The sequence below is a fragment of the Ursus arctos genome, unplaced genomic scaffold, assembly GCF_023065955.2.
Source record: "Ursus arctos isolate Adak ecotype North America unplaced genomic scaffold, UrsArc2.0 scaffold_9, whole genome shotgun sequence".
Taxonomy (NCBI): Eukaryota; Metazoa; Chordata; class Mammalia; order Carnivora; family Ursidae; genus Ursus; species Ursus arctos.
Genome location: NW_026623111.1, coordinates 9,460,225 through 9,483,036, shown reverse-complemented (window position 1 = coordinate 9,483,036; position 22,812 = coordinate 9,460,225). Strand labels below are relative to the sequence as shown.

Below are 22,812 nucleotides of genomic sequence, written 5' to 3'. Positions count from 1 at the left end.
TTTTAGTTTTGTTGATTTTCTCTGTTATTTTCTTCTTGTAAATTTTGTTGATCTCTGTTTTAGTTTTTATGATTTTTTTTTTGTTCTGCTTTCATTAAGCTTAAATTGCTCTTCCTCAGTTTCTTCAAGTAGGAGCTTAGATCATTGGTGTTTCTTCTTTTCTAATATATGATTCAATGCTATACATTTTACTCTAAGCACTGTTTTTGCTAAATCCCACAAGTTTTGACAGGTTGTGTTTTTATTAACTTAAGATATTTTAAAACTTCTCTTGAGACTTCTTTTTTGACCCATGTGTTATTTAAAAGCATGTTGTTTAATCACCAAAATATTCTGAGTTTTTCCAGCTATCTTTCTATTATTGATGTCTAGTTTAATTCCTTTGTAGTCTAAGAACATGCTTGGTATGATTTCTGTTCTTACAAATTTGTTAAAGTATGTTTTGTGGCCCAGAATGTAGGCTGTTTTGGTGAATGTTTCATGTGAATCTGATTGTCTGCTTGCTTAATGTGTCAGTCAGTGAAAAAGGGGTGCTCAGATCTCCAACAATACTAGTGGATCTGTGGATTTACAGTTCTGTCAGTTTTTCATTACGTATTTTGATACTTTGGTGTTAGGTGTGTATACATAAAGGATTGTTATGCCTTCGTGGAGAATTGACCCCTTTATCATTATGCCAGGTTTTATATCTAATACCTTTCCTTATTCTGAAGTCTGCTTTGTCTGAAATGAATATGAATACTCCAGTTTTGTTTTCACTAGTGTTAGCATGGTACTTCTCTATCCCTTTACTTTTAACTTGTGTCTTTATATTTAAAGTGAATTTCCTGTAGGCAATGTATAGTTGAATCTTGGTTTTTCATCCCCTCTGACAGTTTGTTCTTTAATTGGTATATATAGACCATTCACATATAAAGTGATTATTATACAGTTTGGTTAATTTCTTTTGTATTTTTTTTCTATTTCTTGTGCTAGTCTTTTGTTTTCTTTAAACCTTTCTCGCTTTTATTGTTTTATTTGAGGATTTTAACTCTTCTCTTAGCCTATCAGTTACGCATAAACACTTTTTTTTTTTTTTTAGCAATTGCCCTGGAGTTTCCAATATATATTTTTAACTAGTTTAAGTCCACCTTCACATGGCACTGTATTGCTTTGCATGTATAGTTCAGATACTTCATATCTGAACATATCAAAAGCATATCCTTAATCCATCCCCCCATCCTTTATGATGTGGTTGTCATTCATTTCACTTACCCATATGCTATAATCACTCAATACATTGTTATTATTACTTTAAACAGTTGTATTTTAGATCAGCTAAGAATAAAAAAAATAAATGCTTTTATTTTACCTTTACTTACTCCTTTTCTGATACCCTTCCTTCCTTCCTTCCTTTCTTTCTATTTTTTAAAATTTTACTTATTCATTTGAGAAAGGGAGAGAGAGACTGAGCGAGAGAGAGAGCACGAGCAGGGCAGAGGGAGAGGGACAAGCAGACTCCTGGCTGATGTGGGACTCAATCCCAGGACTCTGGGATCATGATTTGAGCTGAAGACAGACGCCCAACCAACTGAGCCACCCAGGTGCCCCATCTTCCTTTCTTTACGTAGAAATACATTTGTCATCCATATCATTTCTTTATCACCGAAGAGCCTCTTTTAACATTTGTTCCAGGGCAGGTCTGCTAGCTATGAATTCTCTCAGGTTTTGTTTATCTGAGAAAGTCTATTTCTCTCTCACTTATGGAGAATAATTTTACATACAGAATTCTAGATTGGTCCTTTGCTTTCTTTCAGTATTTTACGTAATTCACTCCTTTCTTTTCTTACATGGTTTCTGATAAGAAATTCTCTGTAATTCTTATCTGTGTTCCGTGTATCCGTGTATCCGTGTACAATGGATAATGTATTCCTTCTCACCAACTCCTCCCTCATCCCAGACTTCTTTTAAGATTTTCTCTTAGTTTTTTTTTTTTTTTTTTTTGCTTTTAAGAGAGAGAGAGAGAGCAAGCATGTGTGAGGGGCGGGAGGTGGCAGGCAGAGGGAGAGGGAGAGAGAATCTTAAGCAGGCTCCATGCAGATCTCACAACCCTGAGATCACGACCTGAACTGAAATTAAGAGTTGGATGCTTAACCGACTGGATCACCTAGGTGAAAAAGGGGTGCTCAAATCTCCAGAGTACCCCTCTTAGTGTTTTGTTTTATGCAGTTTGAATATATGATGTGCTTACATGTAGATTTTTTTTGGTATTTATCCTATTTGTCATCTTCTGAGATTTCTAGATCTGTGGTTTGGTGTTTTTAATTGATTTTGGCAATTTCTTGGCCATTGTTACTTCAGATATTTCTTAAGTTACATAATCTTTTCTCCTGGTAGTCCAGTTACATATATGATGTACCAGTCAGAATTGTCACATAGTTTTTTGATGTTCTGTTTTATTCATTCTTTTTTCTCTTTGCATTTCACTTTTGGAAATTTCTATTACCTTATCTTCAGGCTTACAGATTTTTTCCTAGGCTGTGTCTAGTGTACTGATGAGCCCATCAATGGCATTCTTCATTTCTTTTATAGTGGTTTTGATATCTAGCATTTCCTTTTCATTATTCTTTAGTGTTTCCATCTCTTTGGGTACATTATCCACCAGTTCTTGTATGTTGTCTGCCTCTTCCATTGGAACCTTTTTAAAAATACTTATCATAGTTTGTTTTAAAGTCCTGATCTGATCATTCCAAAATCTGTATCATATTTGAGTCTGGTTCTAAGGCTTACTTTTCCTTCAAACTGCCTTTTAGTGTGCCTTCTAATTTTTTTTTTTTTGAAAGCGAGATGTGATGTATAGAGTAATAAGAACTCAGGTAAATAGGCCTTTAGTGTGAGGTTTTGTTAGTTGGCCAGGAATCGGTCTGTGTTTAATGTTTGCTGAGGCTCTAGGTACCAGAGACATCCAATTCCTCTAGTGTCTTTGTTTGTTTCTCCCTTGTTTTTTGGCCATCTCAAAAAACTCTTCCTTAGTTGAAGTTTGTGTTTTGAAGCTCTTTCAAATATAATATACTACTATTATGCTGGAGCCCAGTTGGTGTTGTGGTAAAGTATGGAGGCAGGGAAGCATTCTGTCCTCTTATGATTAAGTCACAGCCTTATAGTGGGCCTTTGTCCCTGGGTTGTGACCTTTACAGGTGTTTATTAGCTCTTCCCACTTAGGTGAGACAGGATGGATAGAAGGGCCTGGAGATGGGAACTTTCCCCCTTGTGATATAAGACACTGATTAAGCTTTTTTCCTGGACAGTACGCCTTTTTTTTTTTTAAATGGGTAATACTCTGGGCATATTTTACAATGGTTATTTTCTCCCTCACCATGTCAGAACCATGTGGGGGATCTTTTCTGATGCTTTACCAAAAGGATCTGATAGGGTTTCTGGTGGTAAAATCCATGAGTGTGTGAGAGTACTCCCATACTGTGTCACCTGGGAGTTTTTTACTGTAAGTGGGTCACACACAGCCTCCAGCAGTTTATCAAAATTATCATTTAAGTGTTCCCACCCCTTATTGGCTGTAGTAGCTTCTGATCCAGGTAAGCACGTTTTGGCTGACTCTTTGGATTCACCTGTTTCCAAGATTTCAGTGTGGCGACTTACCCTGAAAACTCAGCTGTCTGTTTTGTCCAAGAAAAGTCATTGATTTTCAGTTTGTTTAGATTTTTTCTTACTGCTAGGACAGACATGATGACTTCTAGGCTTTCTACAGGTTAGGGTTGAAACTGAAAATTCTAGAACACTTTTGTGTTTAAATGTCTTTTTGGTTTTGTCATTTTCCCTTTTTAGGTTTTGATCACATTGGTGTAGGTCAGAACTGATGAAAGATTGTCATGTTAGGAGCAAAGAGGGAATCATAGTTTTTTACATTAAGTCTTATTGAGAATGGGGTTTATGAACAGATGTTTGGGTTGGTGGATAGCTAGATTAATGAATGGCATTTATCCTTCTGCCTTTCTTATGAGTTCTGAAAGATTCATAGGTATTGCTCTCTGAAGAATATTGGACACACTGATCTAGATCAGGAATTGGCAAACCTTTCCTTAGAGAACCAGTTAGAAGCCATACTGTCTCTTGTAGCTACTCAGTTCTGCCGTTGTAGTACAAAAGCAGCCATTGATAATACTTAAACAAATAAGTACGACTGTATTCCAATGAAAGTTTATTTACAAATATGGGCTTTGAGCTGAATTCAACCTGGGGGCCATAGTTTACCAACTCCTGTAGTATTTAATTTTTTTTAAAAAAGATTGTATTTATTTGTTGGAGAGAGAGAGAGAGCGAGAGAGCGAGCATGTGTGGGGGGTAGGGGCAGAGGAGAAGGAGAGGGAAAGAGAGAAGCAGACTCCCCACTGAACAGGGAGCCTGATAAGGGGCTCAATCCCAGGACCCTGGGACAGTGACCTGAGCTGAAGGCAGACACTTAACTGACTGAGCCACCCAGATGTCCCAATTTTTTTTAAGTAGGCTCCATGCCTAGCATGGAACCCAGTGTGGGGCTCAAACTCATGACCCTGAGATGGAGACCTGAGCTGAGATCAAGAGTCAGAGGCTTAACAGACTGAGCAACCCAGGCTTCCCAGTAGTAGTTAATTTTTATTCTATAGCTCTGGTCTAGTACTGATCATAAAGAGATGGTGGCCATGTCTTATTTGCATATTCTATCATGTTCGCATATTGATCCATGTTCAGATGAAGATTTTCATATATTGATTTAGAAGGGTTCCAAAAACCTTAAGGTTTAAGAGACATCATAGGTCAATGGCTCAATCTGTGAGTGTAGAAACTACCTCAAAGTTGTCTTGAAAATGTGATTCTTAGTCACTCAGAAGAGTAAAGAAAAAATTCCCAACAATTATGTAATATGTCAGTTTTTAAGTAAGTCTATTTTTATTACTTCACATAATCACGTAGACATGACAGGTATTATAGAGGTGGATGACAGAAGCATTGCCCAAGATCAGTAGATGGTAGGGCCAAGACTGTAGTTCAACAGCAATCTTTCAGGGCAGAACTCTAATACAGTATATTGTATCATTCAAGTCAACTGGAGGTGGAGGCCGTAGATTGAAGATTAGTTTTCTTCAAAGGCCAGTTCTGGGGCATTTTTTTCTTTTTTAAAGATTTTATTTATTTATTTATTTATTTATTTATTTATTTATTTGAGAGAGCACAGATGTGTGTGCACACAGAAGAGGCAGCAGGGAGGGAGAGGAAGAGGGAAAGAATTCCAGGCAGATTCCACTGAACACGGAACCCAGCCCGGGGCTTGATCTCATGACCCGGAGACTGTGACCTGAATCAAAACCAGGATCCAGACGCCCAACCAGCTGAGCTACCCAGGCGCCCCTGGGGCATTATTCTTAATAAGAAAAGTGGACTTACGCTGATTATTTCAAATAATTCTGTGTTGGACATTATCTCAAAGCATTTGGGAAGACAGAAGTAGGTGTCTAAGTTATCAAAATGAATCAGACAAATGATTTTGCATAAAAATTATAGACTATTTAAACTGGAAAGGATCTTACAGACCATTTACTTTCAGTGATCTAATTTTAGAATCAAACAACCTGAGACCCAGAGAAGCTAAGTGACTTGGGAGCCAGTGTAATTTAGTAAAAGAGCATGGTGCTAGAAAGTTATAAGAGTAGTGCGCTGGAACTGGCTTGAGAAACTCAGTTGTTAGATTTTTGGGAACTTTTGTGAGCCAGTTGTTGAATACATTCATGATTAAAAATTATATATACATGCATAAATTATACTAAAAACAAAGATATATGTTCAAATGCCTCATTTACTAATTGTTTTAACATATATTTTTGTTATAATCTATGTTCTTGAAATTATTTATGTCTAGTGTAACTGTATGGTTCAGATGCAATATGGTGGTGTCTTACCCAGCTCTGTTCAGTGAAGTGACATCCATAGCTTGAAAATGGCCCTAGGGGAGTATTTACACCACAGAAATAGGCAAATGCTACAAATCACACTCTGCAATTCCCTACCCTGACCACCACCATAGCCAGCTGATTAATCTTTACCAGCATATCACTGGCCATCACTGGCCATCACTTTTGTGTTCTGTACTTGTCTGTTTATGTATCTGGCCTTGCTGCAAGACTGGGTGTTTCTTGAGGTTTGGAATTTATACCCCTAGGACCCAGCACAGTGCTGGGCATATAGTTGGCAGACAAGTGCTTATAGAATGAATAAATGGACTTCATATTCTTTCAGCCCTTGATTCGTGTCTGGCTTCATCACTTGCCTAGCTGTATGACCTTGGTTATTGTAACTTCTATTTATTAGTAAAATGAGAAGAAGAATACCAGCGTTGCATGATTGTTTTAAGGACTAATGAAAAGATCTAAATATATGTCTAGATACATAGTAGGTACAAAAATGTAGTTAACATTTATGATTATAACCTAAGAAGAAGACATAAATGCTATTAGGGTCCAGACTTATACTGTATGCAGAGCTTTGTATTAAGTGTTTGACCACAAACTGGATGAGAGTCAAGAATGTGGCACTGTTATTTTTTTGTGTGTACATACTTTTTCTCCTTCCCACACAAAATAATGGGATATATTAAAAGGAATATGATATATAAGAGGCAGGAAACAATCCCTCTGTTATATTTGGCTTTGTTCAGGCTCTTATTACAGTATCATGTCCAGTTTTACATTGCTCATTTTAAAGAGGATGTCAAAAAACTGTATGTAGTGTGTCCTGGGAAGAACTCAACAACTATGATTAAAGCGATAGAAAATAGGTCCTTTGAGGCAAGTTTAAGGAATTGAGTTTGTTTATTCTGGAAAGGAGACGGTAAAGGAGTTACTTAACTATCTTCAAGTACATGAAGGGTTATTATGAGGAGGATACTCTCATGTTGTTCTCCAAATGCACAGAGGACCAAAAGAGGAAATCGACTTATTTCATTTAAAGAAAATTGTGTTAAACACTAAAATTGACTATCAAGGGATGTCATGGAATCTCCATTTTTGAAAATATTTAAAAAGAGCAGCAGCAGATGGTTATTTATTGAAAGGTTTACATGTTTGACCTCATGAAAGTTAGAGGCAGGATTGTAGACCTTGCAGCTTTTTCACCTCTATGAAATGGTTTTCTTATATTCATTGTAATTTACCATGCATATGCCAGGTATCTTACCAAGATTCTGTAACTCTTTTGTGACAGGGAATCCTCTTGGTATATGATATTACAAATTATCAAAGCTTTGAGAATTTAGAAGACTGGTATTCTGTGGTGAAGAAAGTGAGCGAGGAGTCAGAAACTCAGCCACTGGTTGCCTTGGTGGGCAATAAAAGTAAGTTATTAATGCTTATTTATGTACAGTAGTTTATTTACCTATCCCACAGTCTTTATTCCTACGAAAATGTTGATGTTTATAAACATAAAAGATACAGCTTTCCTGGAGTAAGTACACTGCTTGAGGAGAACATTTTTAAAGATGTATAGAGTCTTTTCAATAACAGTTTTGATGCTTGCTCTGTCCTCACTGCTCTGCTGCTTTGGCCAGTTCCTGTGCAGGTAAGTTCTGTTCTGACCGTGTATGTTTTGGCTTCCTGTGGTCTGAGGAAGCAGCATGGACTGCTAAGAACAGCCACACAGCTGCAGATTTTATGATATTGCACTGCAGCTTCAGCTCTGCCCCAGAGATTTTGAGAGATAGATTTCATTAAATGGTCCCCTTTTCTAGGAAAGAAAACAGTGTCTGGATGGAATTTTGTGTGCCTTGTTCCTGGCTCCCATTTCTCATAAGCTTCTCTTTCTAAATTTTTGGGGTTTGTTCTAAAATGTAGATAATTTTTTTTTTTTTTTTTTTTTTTTAAGAAATAGTGTATTGGGGGACGAGTAGTGCTTGGTAAAAATAGTGGTTAAGTAATTTTTGAGATCTGTCTCTTGGGCTATGATATACAGCATACAAAATTATAAGACTGAATTTAGTATAGGACTGTTAGTTGGTTCATAGTCTTACAATGCAGTTACCTGGAAAAGAAGACATTAATAAGAGTTTTTAAATGTATAAAATATTATGATACGACCTAATCTTATACAACTATTTGAGGTCAGAAAAAGGAGAAAATGAATTTAAATTATACCACGGAGGATTTAGGTCAGGAGCAGTTTCCTGACTACAAGCTTTGTTAAACCAATACCCAAGTATACTACCAAGAGAATTATCTTCTCCAAAGGTCTTTAAAAGTATAGTGCATTTTTTTGTGTGTAATTATTTAGGAAATAGTACTTCCTGAAGGACTAAACCAAGATTTCTTCATTATGTAGTTTTGCACACTTAGATGAACATTTAATAAATCCAAGCCTTACTTTAAAATCATTACAAAACAGGTGTGGATACCATTTCTCTGAAGAGTTAAAAATACAAATTTTATAATACTTTTTTAGAAAATAGTATTATACTTCATAAAATAGATGTCTTGGGTAAAAGATACATTTTTTTAAAGCTTTAGTTGAATTTTGCTCTTCTGTTCATAAATAGTTCTAATTGAATGAATCAGATGCTTTTAAATTCATTGAAATTCTCCTTTAGAAAGTTTTGATGATCTTAGGTTCTATTTCTGAGTGCAGCTTTTCATTTTAGGAGATCATTTCTTAGTTGCCATGTTACTGAAGCACTGGCTTGTATTATGGTTAAATTTGTGCTTTATTAGCAGTTTCTCATCACCTTTTAGGAAATTATAGAGTAGGAAAGGGATGGGGTTGAGATTTGTTTTCATTTCTTTCAAGGCATAATCTGACTACCATCTGGGGTAATGGTGTAGTGGCGCATAATTACATATATTATGTGTTTATGCGGTCCTGGGGGGCATCTGCCATTGGTCACTGTCAAAGAGAGGCTATCAGACTAGATGGGCTGTTGGACTGTGCTGGTGATGCCATTCCTAAGTTTTAAAAGCACACATTTATGTAAGTTATATGAATTTATGAAAAAAATTATTGCAGTGTTATGTTTGAGATTTAATAGCATAAAAAGTTGAGTTTTTTAGCTTTTGGCTTAGCTCTAACCCCTTCCTTGTATTTATAATACTCTCTTTCAGAATGAGATCATAGAATAAAGTATGCAGTCACACAGAATGTTACATTTGTAAAATGAAAAGATTATAAGATGAACATTTTCCTGGATATTATTTACTGCATAATCTGTCACTGGCCTGATTTCATATGGTCATGCAATAAAAGATCTTGAAATCTGTGTTTCCAAGTTGATGTTACATTAGTATAGTAGTGTGTACTCATCTTCTGTTTAGGGGGACAAGATTATATTAAAAAGCAAAGATTTTACATATGAATTAAAGGCAAAGCAAAAGAAACATGATAGGAAGACATCTGAAACTGGATTATTACGTTCCTTATCTAATAGAGTCATCTTCTACCTAAATGTGCTTTTTAAAACTCATCATTGTGTTCTGTTCTTTACAACTTACAAAGTTCCAAAAAAAAAAAGCATACGTTGAAAAGTATGTATAGGCTATGAAAATATTGGCAGCAGTAGTCAATTTTTATTTCATTTTTAGAAATATTTATTCATTTATTTTAGAGAGAGATTGTGTGTGTGTGTGTGTGCTTGAGTGAGCGAGCAGGGGAGGGGGCAGAGGGAGAGGGAGAATCCCAAGCAAACTCCATGCTGAGTGAGGAGCCTGACGTGGGGCTCGATCCCATGAGCTCATGACTTGAGCTCAAATCATGAGTCCGACACATAACCAACTAAGGCACCCAGGCACCCCAGGAGTAGCCAACTTTTAGCCAAAGTTTAGCAGAAGGATAGGCTTGACAGAAAATTTCTATACAAGAAGAGAGAGGGAGGAAGAGGAGAAGGAGTGTGCATATGCGTGTGTATGTCTGAATTTGTTTTAGAGGAAGAGTTTATAATTAATGTTATAAAGTCATTTGTTTTTTATTAAAATATAGCAAACTCACAGAAGTTTGGGCTAAGGATTGAGGATAGTCTTAGGTAAGGATGAATTATGGGTTTATTTTTATTAAAAATTGTTTTATTATGTTTAAATATAAAGAATAATTAGAATAGGTTAATGAAGTAGCCAGTAGAGGAAGGGATTTGCTTTTATGAAATAGAATTGGTAACGACTCAGTGTATAGTGCTTAAAACAAATTTATTTTAGTCTATATTCTATTCTATTCTGAAAGGCTGTAAGACACTAATTAGTGTTTTTTCTTTGTACTATTAAAGGTTTTATTATTTTTATCTTTTTATTTTTTTAAGATTTTATTTATTTACCAGAGAGGGAGAGTGAGAGAGCGCACAAAGGGAGAGAGAGAAGCAGACCCCTGATGAGGAGGGAGCCTGATGTGGGGCTTGATCCCAGGACCCTGGGATCATGACCTGAGCTGAAGGCAGATGCTTAATGGACAGGTGCCCCTGTACTATTTAAATTTTTAAATGAAGTATTGAATTGTGGTTAAGATCATAGGGCTTTGAATTTCAGCATACTTAGCTTTTACAAGCCCAGTTTCTTCACTTAACCGCAGTGTGACATCAGACAGGTTACTTTGTTTCTAGATACCTCAACTTCCTCATCTGCAGGTAAGGATAATAGCTGCTGTCTGATAAAGTTGTTTTAAAGATTAAATGAAATATTACATGGAAGGCACTTAGCCTGTGATCTGTAGACTGTAAGTGCTCAATAACTATTACCATCATAATTATTATCATTCATAATAGCCTTTTAAAAACGCTGACTATAGCTTCAATTTGAATGATCACAAATTACAAATTAGTAGAGCTGGAACAGGTATCTTACAAAAGCAGCCTGGAGGTAAAGGTTCCTAGAGAATCCTCTTGTCATCATCTTATGCCTTGGGTTTTTGTTTTTGTTTTTGTTTTTAGATCATACTTCTCTGACCATGTGATGGGTGGGGAATTCAATTCAGCAAACACTCTGGAGTGCCAGCTATGTGTATTCAGTTAGACGTTCATTGCACAAAGGTGGAGACAAAGAGCGTGCTTAAGGAGTGGTAGGGACCTGTTAACCTTAATTTTAACCTAATTAATTAGTCTTAATTTTATTCCTTTGCTTAGCTGCCTCCAGGTTTTCTAAAAATTTGAATGCCTTTCTTTTGCTCTGTTTGGTTGTTGGGATTAATAAGTATAATTATGTCCAAATCTTCATGGAAGGCCCTACTTTTCCCTAGTGAGGTAAGCATAAATTCCTGGTAGGTAACTTCCAAAATGGGAAAGAGGGGAAGTCATCTACTTATTCTGTGTACTTCACAGAAGTTCAGTTGAAGTTTGATGGTGTCTGCAGCCTGGTGTGGAATGGAACAACTGATATGCAGCTGGAAACCATTGTCTTACCATCTAAGGCAATTTCTGCAATTCATGGAGCCAGATTTACCAGGTCTGGTACCTGGTTTCCTGGCCTTGAAAGTCTTGCTCTCTGACTTGATCAGGGCCTGGACCGCAGAGCCTCAGGGTTTTCTATTTTTGTCTGCTTCCGGGCTTATTACAGGTGGACCTGGCCATGGTCTAAAACACATCACCTCTTATGTGAACTACTGCAGTAGCTTCCTAACTGTCCCTCCTGCTTCTGGCTTTGCTCTGCTACAGTCCAGTTCCCAAATGGCAAATCATGTCATTATAACTCCTCTAGTGCTTTCTCATCACACTTAGAACGAATTCCAAACTCTTCATCCACATTTACCAAGCACTAGGTGATCTGGCTCCTACCTGCCTCTCAGACCTCTTCTACTGTGTGTTCCCTTGCTGCTGTATGCTAAGGCACACTTGTCTTTTTTTCTGTACTTAAAACATTCTAAGTTAATTTGTACCATAGAGTTTCTTCTGCTTGAAATACTTCTGGTCTTTGCTTGACTGGCTCCATTTTATCATTTGGATCTCGTCTTAAATGTCATCTCGTCAGAGTTCCCTTTCTCGGCCACTCAGTGTAAACAGGTCATGCAGTCCCTTTCTGTCAGGACGTTTGGTTTCAGTTATCTGTGGAGCCTCAGTGCCATCTGATGTTTTTTCTTTTCTGTCTTTCCCCACTAAAATCTAAGCTCAACGAAACCTGGGGACCTCATCACTGAGAACAGTACCTGAATGAATGAATACTGAATGAATGAATAAAAGCCTTTTCATGAAGCCTCCGTTGAAATTTGAAGTGTTTATGGCCCGGGATGTGTTATTAAGGGAATATGGTTGTCTTAATGAGGAAAAATACACATGTAGATACAGAGAATCTGTTAGATGGCCTTCAGGCCCAACTGGCCTACTGAATTCCACCTTGCTGAATAACGCCAGAGAGTTTGTTAGGAAGTATATTGAAGTTATATTATGCTGGATCATGTTTGAGATAAGATGTCATAGATTATATATCATGATTTTAGGTTAAATAAATATGAAAGAATTAAGAATTTTGCTTTTTCCTAATGCGACTTTTACGTAATGGTAGAAACCTATGCTTTTGACTTTTTATTTTTTTAAATTTTTGTGTTTAATTCCCAAAACCATCTGCATCGAAGTTAGTTTTAATTTTTCTTTCAGTGTTTTAGGAAAGGCTCCCATTGAAATGAAATGCACATTCAGAAATATTAATTTTTTAAAGATTAATTTTAAATTCAATCCATGTTTTATAAGCACATGACATTTTAATTTGTCATTTTGTTATTTTCTGTCTTTAAGCTGTTATGTTTTCCTATTATCTGATCCATCAGCTAGTTTCTCCCCTGACTAGCTAACATTCTCAGTTGGATAGATTGTAAACAGAAATTAACAGGGGTTGCATAGAAGCTGCCCTCTTCCTGATTTATAGCTTCTTAGTTAGTGGAGGGGTGGTGGTTATCAGTAACTTGTATTGGGGGTAGGAATTATCACGCTCTGGGATAGAGTGGATGGATGAGTGATTTCTGCTCTTAAAGATATTAACCAGATCCTTTCCCAAATAAAGACTAATAACTCAGATTTTTAAACAATCTTCATGACAGATGAGGGCATAGAGGAGAGTGCATCAACACTAATTAACAATGTTGAGTGTATATTCTTCTTAACAGTGATAGATTGTTCTTGGAGTGCTATCTCTGCCCAGGAAGTGATGTTTTACACTGCGAGGTTCAATGGTTACATTTTAATGTACTCTGTAGTGTGTTCCCTGAACTCAATGGAAATGTATTAGTAAAACAAGTAAATTTCAGGTTGGAAAATTTAACTGATGCCCTCAATAAAATTATCACAAAAATTTTAAAAGATTATTCTTTATTCTTAGTGACAGAGGAGTATAAGATATGGTTATACATTCAGCTTGAAAAACTTTGTGGGAATTTACACAAATGTTCTTTCTTATCCTGTGACTCTTTTGAGTGTTCAAAAATTCTTATTTTATCTGGAGAGTAGAAAATGTGAAGTATGTAACATTTATTTTGATTCCTATTTTGAAGGATTCATATCAACTTCTATAAAAGTTATCTACAGTATTATAATAAAGTGAACGAGTGAATCATTATTATCAGTTTGCTTTAGAGAGTTTATAATTTACACAAATCATGAACAGAAACTCTTTTGAGAATTTGAAAAGTTCATTCTCTTTATACATTGTGAATTAGAACGTTCTGTCTCCTTGCCCATTTATTTTAATACTTTGGTTCTATTTTGTTCTGGGAATAGTAATCCCAGAGTATCAGATCCAAGTGTCTTTTTCAGCTGGACTTTATATTTGTGTTTCTATTACTTCATTTTTTTTCTTTTCCCTCTCTTTGCATGTAAATTTGTTAACTAAAGCTATGATTATTTACTGGAAGATGCTGAGAGCATCTGATTCTGATACTGACAGCATCAGTATTATGTGTACTGAGTCTTTTAGCATAGCTGTTCTTTTACATGATACTTAACACTCCTGCTGTACTTTAAGAGCATTTTGATAGTATTTCCAGTTCAATTGGTGGAGTAGTTTCCTCAAATTAAATGCATAAGATTGCATTCAGACTGGTGTTAGGACTGATACTTATTGAGAAAGAAAACATCAAATGAGTGCTTTTTCATAATAATCATCAAAATCATTTTCACTGGACAGTTGTTGCAGAGAAACTTTATTAAATGCTAAAAAAGGTCATTTGCTTTACTTATTTTTTTTTTAAAGATTTCATTTATTTATTTATTTGAGAGAGAGAGAGAGAGAGAGAGAGAGAGATGGCCAGAGAGAGCACAGGTGGGAAAGGGAGAGGGAGAGGGAGAAGCGGGCTCCCTGAGGCAGGGCTGGATCCCAGGACCCTGGGATCATGACGTGAGCCGAAGGCAGATGCTTAACTGACTGAGCCACCCAGGTACCCCTACTTTTTGTTTCTTTTATGGTGAATCTCTGATTTTAAAAATTGGAAGAAATTATTAAATATTAAATTTAATTTTAATTTAATTAAAATTATAAAAATGTATAGCTTTATAAAATTCATAAATTAAAAAATTTATAGCTATAAAAACATTTCTTTGTGAAAAGGAGATTTAAAATTTTCATTAATGTGATTTAAGCCTCTTTAATAATTTATTTTAATTTTATTTACAGTGATTGTGGAACAAATCCAGTCAGTTAAAAGGAAGACTTAGAGTGGAGATCAGAAAACTTTAGTTTTTGTCCTGGGGCTGTCCTTTTATCTGGTTACATCACCTTGGGCAATTCAGTTAATCACTTAGGATCATCCTCATGCATAAAATGAGGGATTATACTTGGTAATCATAAGCACCTTCTATTCCTAAAATATGATGACCCAAACATGTTTAGTAATAAGTCTGCTTAATTGAACATATTTACTGCCATATAATTTTAAGAGAGTTTAATTTTAACTTTATATGTCCTGTAAACCCTATCTTCTTATCTTTGCAGATGGTTTCTTAGGCTCATTTTATTTAATTGTTAGACTATTAAGAATCTATTTTCTTTATACATGGATAGGTCCACATACCTAATAACAGTAATAATAATAACTCTAGCTAAGATTTTTTTTTTTAAAGATTTTACTTATTTATTTGAGAGAGAGAGAGAGCATGAGAGGGGGAAGGGTCAGAGAGAGAAGCAGACTCCTTGCTGAGCGGGGAGACTTGTGTGGGACTCGATCCTGGGACTCCAGGATCATGACCTGAGCTGAAGGCAGTTGCTTCACCAACTGAGCCATCCAGGTGCCCTGATAACTCTAGCTGAATTCTTACTAACTGCCAGGCACACCTTGGAAATATTGTCAACTTTGGAGTGTTTGGGAGGCTCTAAAAATAGCACTTCTTTTTAATTTAAAATTTTTCTTGAGCTTACAATTTAATTACTTTTTACTTTCTGTGACATTATTTCCTAAAATTTCACGTAAATGTCTCAGCAGGTATTTCCTTTTTTTTTTTTTTTGCTTTCAGTGTCTTCTCTTATTCATTCATTTCATTTAACAAAGTGTTAGGGATACAGCAATGAATAGACAAAAATTCTTGCCCTCATCTAGCCTGGTTCAAGCAGAGGAAGATAGTAAATAAATGAATAAGAAAATATGTAATATGTTAAATGATGGTAAGTTTCGTGTAGATAAAGCAGGGAAGGGAGAAAAGGGAAGACTTGGGAGAAGGTGTTAAGATTTTAAATATGGTAGCAGGGAAAGTTTGAGAAGATGACATTTGAGAAAAGAGATAAAGGAAGAGAGAGAGCACCACAGAGATATCTGGATGAAGAGTTATCCAAGTAGAAGGGAAGAGTAGGAGCAAAGCCCTTGAGGTAGTATTTTGGTTTTTTTCACCCCGCTTTGGAACTCCAAGAAGGCATGTATGTGTGAGTGTGTGTGTTTGTGTGTGTGTGTATGTGTGTGTGTTTGTAGCTGTGTGTGTGGCTGTATGTAGGGGATAGTCAGTGAAAGAATAGTGTAGGACGTGAAGTTAGATATATAGAGGAAAGGATCTAGGAAGAGGACAGATCAGGAAAGCCTTTGTAAGGGCTTCAACTTTTACTTTGTGTGAGATGGAAAGCCACTGAGGGTTTTCATCGGAGTGAAGAGATTTAACTTGAAAGGATCACTACAGTTCTTGTTGTGAGAATTGTTTACTATAGTGGGTATGCATGGAAGCAAAGTAAACAGATAAGAGGCTTTTGACATAATTTAGGTGAGAAATAATGGTGGTATGGAATAGGGTGACAACAGTAGAAGTAGTGAGAAGGAGTGGGCTTTTGGATACGTTTTGAAGGTAGGGATGATGGATTTTTTCATAGATTGGTTGTGGAGTTAGAGGAGAGAAGAGGCAAGATAATCCCAAGATTTTTGGTCTAGGCATCTGGAAGGCTAAAATTCTGTCTACTGACTTGAGAAAGTGCAGGAAAAACAATTTTGGGTGAGGATCATGAGTTTGTTTTTGGACATGTTAAGTTTGAGGTACATTAATCATCTATGCGGAGATATTTAATAGGTAGTTAGATATGTGAGTCTGGAGTTCAGGGGCAAGAGGAGGTCTAGAGATAAAAGTCTGGGAGTCAACAACATATTTATGGTATTTAACTCCTGAGACTAGATGAACTTTACGTAGGAGTGAGTATAAAAAGAGAAGTCCAAAGATTGATCCTTGGGTTACAGCCATGTTTTAAGGTTTGGGGAGATAAAGAAAGATCAGCAAAGGAATTGGAATGTGGCCAGTGGAGATCGGAGGAAAATCCTGAGAGTGAAGTATCCTGGAAGCTGCATGTAAAGGTGTTTTAAGAAGAGGGTGATCAATAGGTGAGGACCAAGAATGGTTATTAGATTAAGTACATAGAGGTGATGGGTATTGACATTGGCAAACAGGTTCATTGGAGTGGAAGCTGAGTAGAGTGAGTTGAAGAGAGAAGGGAAGTCGATGAATTGTAGACAGTGAATAGAAGCAACGTGTATATGTAATACCACTCTGGGAGTTGGTAAATGGGGCAGCTGCTGGAGGGAATGTGGGTTAGAACTCTGGCGTTGTTTTTAAAGGATGGGAGATCCAGCATGTTTTCTGTTCATGGGAAGAGAAAGACAGACATGGGGTATGTGTGCAAATACCTGATGACATAAAATGCCTGTCTTTTATTGTTTTTGAACTTGTTCTATTTTTAGATATATTTTTGAATGAGTCATCTCCATTCCTTAATCTTCAGTCTGTTGCATTGATTCTGATTTAGTGAAAAAGTAGAACATGAGGGGTCTGTGAAGACGTTCCCAAATCTTAAACTCTTTTAGAGTATTGAGAGAAACAAATAAATAGAAGAGGACTAGGACAGAATCCTAGGTAGGTCCTCACTTGCTTTTTTTTTTTTTCTAGTTGTCAAAATGCTGCATTTTATCTTCTCTTTATTTTCATCTTTTGAATTTTTTTTAATAGTTACTATTTATCACTTTTTGAACTGTGTGATTCTTCTGAAAAAGTCACCTTCTTTAGAGGAAAGCTCCCCGCCCTGCAGTTATCCAGGCGTTCTGTAGTTGAGCTCCAGGAAGGCAGAGACTGCCTTATTCATGGCTGTCGTTCTAGTCTCTGTCACCGAAAGTGCTCAATATGAATGACTAGAGAAGTATAATTCTCTCAGTGAAAAATGGAACTACAGACCTTTTGAGATGATAAAGTGAAAATACTGTTCTGGCTTCTGTACGACTCTGACCCCAGATTTTTCAATCAGAAGAGAAGTTTAATATTGACAGACTCACTTCGTGCTTATGAGTCACCACCACATCAGACCATGCAAGACACCTGTTACATTACACACATAGTTCTTTTGAAGACAGACTCCTAACTCTAATTAATCTCATAATTTTCATATAAAAATTTAGTTTAAAAAAGATGAGAAATTGTATTTTCCCTTATAGATATTTATGTTAGTTAGAGTGTGTTCTGGCATGTTAATATCATCAATACAGAGAGACAGTGTAGAGAAGTGGTTAAGGGCACAGACTTCTAAGTAAGACCACCTAAGTTCAGATAAGGGCTCATTTATTAATTGTTGGCTGTGGTAAGGTACTTACCCTCTTTGTAGCTCAATTTTCTCATCTGTAAAGTGGGAATAATAATAGCACGTATGTTATAGGGAGGTTGTTGTAAGAGTTATATATGTATAAAGCCCCTAGAACCAATGCCTGCATGTAACAGGTGTTATATGTGTTAGTTCTTATTATTGTGTTTCTGTCTCCTCAGATTCTGTCTTCTGGTTATGGATAATGGGAGGAAGTATTGCTAAGTATATATGTATATATATTTAATTTAAGGATTTGAAATTAAAAAAACGTTAAAAATTGTGTGAAATGTCCTTGAAATACATAAATAATGATTAAAGTTTCAGTTGTTATTAATGTTTGGAAGCTAGCCTTCATGTAACTTAGATTTTAGAAATATATTTTCCTGAAAAATTATTTAAACTCAGTTGGTGGAGGTGATATGATTTTGATATCTAATCTCAATGGTGAAAGCTGGTGTATAGTTGCCATGAATTTTTATCTCAAGTTTATTTTGCTATGTAGACATGTGTCTAATAAAAAAAAAAGATGCTGCATAAACCATGGCTTGAGTTTCAATGTGCTTCTGTTTTTGGTTGAGGTATAAATGTTATTTCTGGCTGTGTCCTTCATACTTAGCTCTTCTTACAACAAATGGAAAGGCCTTAATTGTACCTAAGGGAATAGTTAATCCACAGTGGACATATGGTGGACAAAAGCTGAGTCTAGTGAATGAAATAAAATTATAAATGGTAAACATGTGAATGCTTGCAAAGTCTGGCAGCTATGAAAGACAGAGTATCGTTTGAGATTAGCAAATTTGTGTGCAGCATAGTAATTCTTTTCTCAGCATGTTTCTGTTGAACAGGTATATAGAAAATCAGTCAAAAGACGGGTTCTTAACATATGTAAAGTGTATTTGTCTTTTTTATTGTTCATTAAGCTTTGTGATATGACTTTGATGTCAACAATAGAGGTTGATGATCTCATATTTTTGGAAAGTTACTGCTCTTTTGATTGGGGGCAGTTAATTAGCATTAACCCAGAACAGCTCTTGGGCTTTATGGATTTGAGCGTTATATGTGGTTGCACTGCTCCAGCAAAAGGTTAAGTATTAATGGAAAATGGTCACAGCCCTTTTACTTAAAGAAAACATGTTACTTGTAAGTTTTCTTTTGATTTTACTTTTACAGTTACATTGAATGTCTTCATTCATGTAGCCATCCATAAAGCAAATATTGTTGCACATGCAGTGGATAATAAGTCTTTTTAGGACTACTTGTGTGGTATGTCACAGATCATTAACTGCAAGTAACCACCTGACTTGAGGGAAGCCTGGAAGCATCATTATAGTGAAATAAGCTTTTATTTAGGTATCACTGCAGCACATTGATTTATTGAAATGTCACCAGTTGCTACTGTGAAAATATATTCTCATTATCATTCAGGGACTGGTAGAGATTAACTGCTGTAGACTGTAAAAGAGATATATTGCTAACAATGGTAAAATAAGAAAAAATGAAAAAAAAAACATTATTGTGGTCTGTATTTTATCTAATAATTACTTTTAAAGAATTAGGTAATTAATTAGGCTAAATTAGGTGATTCTTTAAGATGCTTTCAAATCTGTGTGTGGTTCTATATGTGTTCTGCATTCTCCCTAATTTGAAATACCTTTAAATTAAGTGACATAGAAAGGCAGTAGCAAACCTCATTGTAACTACTTAACACAGTCAGTCCATAAAGTACTAAATTCTTTCTGTGAGCACATGGCTGCTTCCTAGGCACATATATTATGAATCCTACTGTCAGGAAACTTCAAGTCTTGTTGTGAAAGTAAGATTTACATAAAAAGTACAAGGAAAGACAACGTATAATTTAGTACTGTTGTATCAATGGTAGGGAAAAATTGTCACCTAAGGATTAAGAGGAATGTGGAACTTAAACTGAGTCTTTGTAAAACTAGTAGGGTTTGGGTACATAAATGGAAGAACTGAATTTCAGGCAAAATCTAACATTTTAAGATAGTGTATTTAGGTAGAATTTGACAGAAATCTTGAATCCTTCAGTATTTAAGTCATTAAATAGAGTCCATCCAAGTATTTACTATTTTTCAAAGCAATATAAGCTCTTGTGTCAATTTGATTTTAATTGGGCCTTATTACTTAAGTTATAGTAAAAATTAGATAATAGCACTTGGCACATTGGACACACACACACACACACACACGGTGTTTAGGTAGATAGCTTACTGTTCCTTGTGGCTAATGCTGAGTTGTTTAAATATAATGATGAAATAATGTCCCCTTTTATATAGAGCATCGGTTATGTGCCAGGCATCACGCTAAGTGATCTCCCTTTATGACTGAGGAAACTGAATCTCAGAGAGAGTAGATTGATTGTTGTTAAATAGCTCGGAGGAGGTGGAGCCAAGATTTGAACCCAGCTGTTTTTCTCCAAAATACCTTACTTCTCTCCATCTTGTTACAACTAAGTTTTGAGCCAGTTCAAGGATATCTGTCCATATGGAGTTTAATGTTGGCTCTTTTGCATTTAAAAAAACCCCAACTAAACAAACGTGTATACATATACCAGAACACAAAAAGCTAGTAGGAAGTTAACTTTTGCTTTAGGATGTGGAATTTACTATTTCTGAAATCCTGCTGAAACCGAAATAGTTCAGCTTCTTGGAAAGGATGTCTAGAGCCCTTTTACACATTTAGGTCTCCAAAGAACTCATTTTAGAGTTTCCTAAAATACAAGTTCCACTTCTTTATTTTGGTGTTTGTTTCCATGCTAAGGAGATCTAAATAACTGAAAAATATTAGAGCCTGTGTTAGTTTACCAGGGCTGTCATAACGAAGTACCTCAGACTGGGTAGTTTAAACAACAGAAATTTATTTCCTCCCAGTTCTGGAGGCTAGAAGTCCAGGATTAGGTTTTCTTTTGAGACCCCTCTCCTTGGCTTGTAGTTGGCAGTCATCTCTGTTTGTCTTCACATGTTCTTTCCTCTCTGCATGTCTGGGTCTTAATCTCCTATAAGGACACCAGTCATTTTGGATTAGAGTCCGTCCACATGACCTTGATTTATCTTATTCTTCAAAGGCCCTATCCCCTGAGTCACAGTCCAAGGAATAAGAGGGTTAGAACTTCAACATATGAATTTGGGGTAATGTAGTTAAGCCAAAAATAGAACCATTATGTTTAATATGTTAGAAATAAATCTCAAAGAATAATAGAAATTGAAACTAGAAGAATCTAGAACTCTTCTGATTTTATTATTTTATTTACTAATGAGAAAACCAAAATTACAACTCTTTTGAAAACATAAAAATTAGTGGGAATTAAATTTGTAAAGTAACTTTAAATATTTAGTATATAAAAATGTAGTTTATTATGGTAATGAATCAGATTATTTAAATAGCTTTTTTTTTTTTGGTATTAGGAGACTCAAATGAATATACTATGCAAATTAAGGAAGAATGCTTCTAAAAGTAAATGGTGCCCTCCTTTTTTTCTGTCCCCGTACTTCTAAAACTATAATGGAAACCAAAGGAAGGATGAAAGTGAGTTGATTTACAGAAATACGATATTACATATAACTTTTAGAAGCATATCTAAAATTCAAATGCACTATTTTTTTTAAATGAGTATGGTAGGTTTAATTCCAAAAGTTTGGTTATTTTACCTCTTTTTGAACTAATGCTGTTCTGTTGATTTTTCTCCAGTTTAATAAATGTAATACATATGAAGCTATCAGTTTTAAGTCATTTTTGCTAGATGATGAGGTACAAATGAACTATCTATTCAAGAAGCTACTGGACACTGACTAAAAGTAACTGTTTTAAAAAGAAGCTCTATTCTTATAATCTTTTAGTCTCTATATAATCAAAGATTTTGATGTCAACGGTGGTTTCTCTTTTTTTTCTCTTTTCTTCTGGTGTAGTTAACACATAGTGTTGTATTAGTTTTAGGCATACAGTATAGCAAATCATCAATTACTCAGTGCTCATTAAAATAAGTGTACTCTTAATCCCCTTCACCTATTTCACCCATCCCCCTTCACCTCCTCTTTGGTAACCCTCTGTTTGATCTCTGTAGTTAAGAGTCTATTTTTTAGTTTGTCTCTTTTTTCTTTCTTTTGTTTCTTAAATTCCACACATGAGTGAAATCATACAGTATTTTGTACAGTATGTACAGAAATCATACATGGCTTATTTTGCCTAGCATTATGCTGTCTAGATCCTTTCATATTGTTGCAAATGGCAAGATTTCATTATTTTTTTATGACTGAATAATCTGTGTATATATGCCACCTCTTCTTTATTCATTTATCTATCATTGGACACTCAGGCTGCTTCCGTAATTCAGTCATTGTAAGTAATGCTGCAGTAAACATAGAAGTGCATATATCCCTTCAGATTAGTGTTTTCATATTCTTTGGGTAAGTACCCAGTAGTGCCATTACTGGATCATAAGGTAGTTCTATTTTTAATTCTTTGAGGAACCTGTATACTGTCTTTTCATAGTGGCCGCACCAGTTTACAGTCCCACCAACAGTGCACAAGGGTTCCTTTTTCTCCACATCCTCACCAACACTTGTTTCTTGTATTTTTGATTTTAGCCATTCTGACAGGTGTGAGGTGATATCCCATTTTTTTTTTTGAAGATTTGTTTATTTATTTTAGAGAACGCATGTGAGGAGGGGTAGGGGCAGTGGGAGACAAGCCAACTCTTTGTTGAGTGAGGAGCCCAACACAGGGCTGGATCCCAGGACCCCGAGATCATGACCTGAGCCAAAATCAAGAGTCAGATGCCCAACCTACTGAG

General features: G+C 35.7%; 1 protein-coding gene across 2 annotated transcripts in view; it reads left to right on the top strand.

The window, feature by feature from the left end:
* Positions 1–22,812, top strand: part of RAB28 (RAB28, member RAS oncogene family) — a 93,098-nt gene that overhangs the window by 15,136 nt on the left and 55,150 nt on the right. For both annotated transcript variants that reach the window (XM_026514415.4, XM_026514416.3), the window contains exon 4: positions 7,231–7,360. In XM_026514415.4, the coding sequence (XP_026370200.1) occupies positions 7,231–7,360 (130 nt within the window). The remainder of the gene's footprint in view (positions 1–7,230; positions 7,361–22,812) is intronic.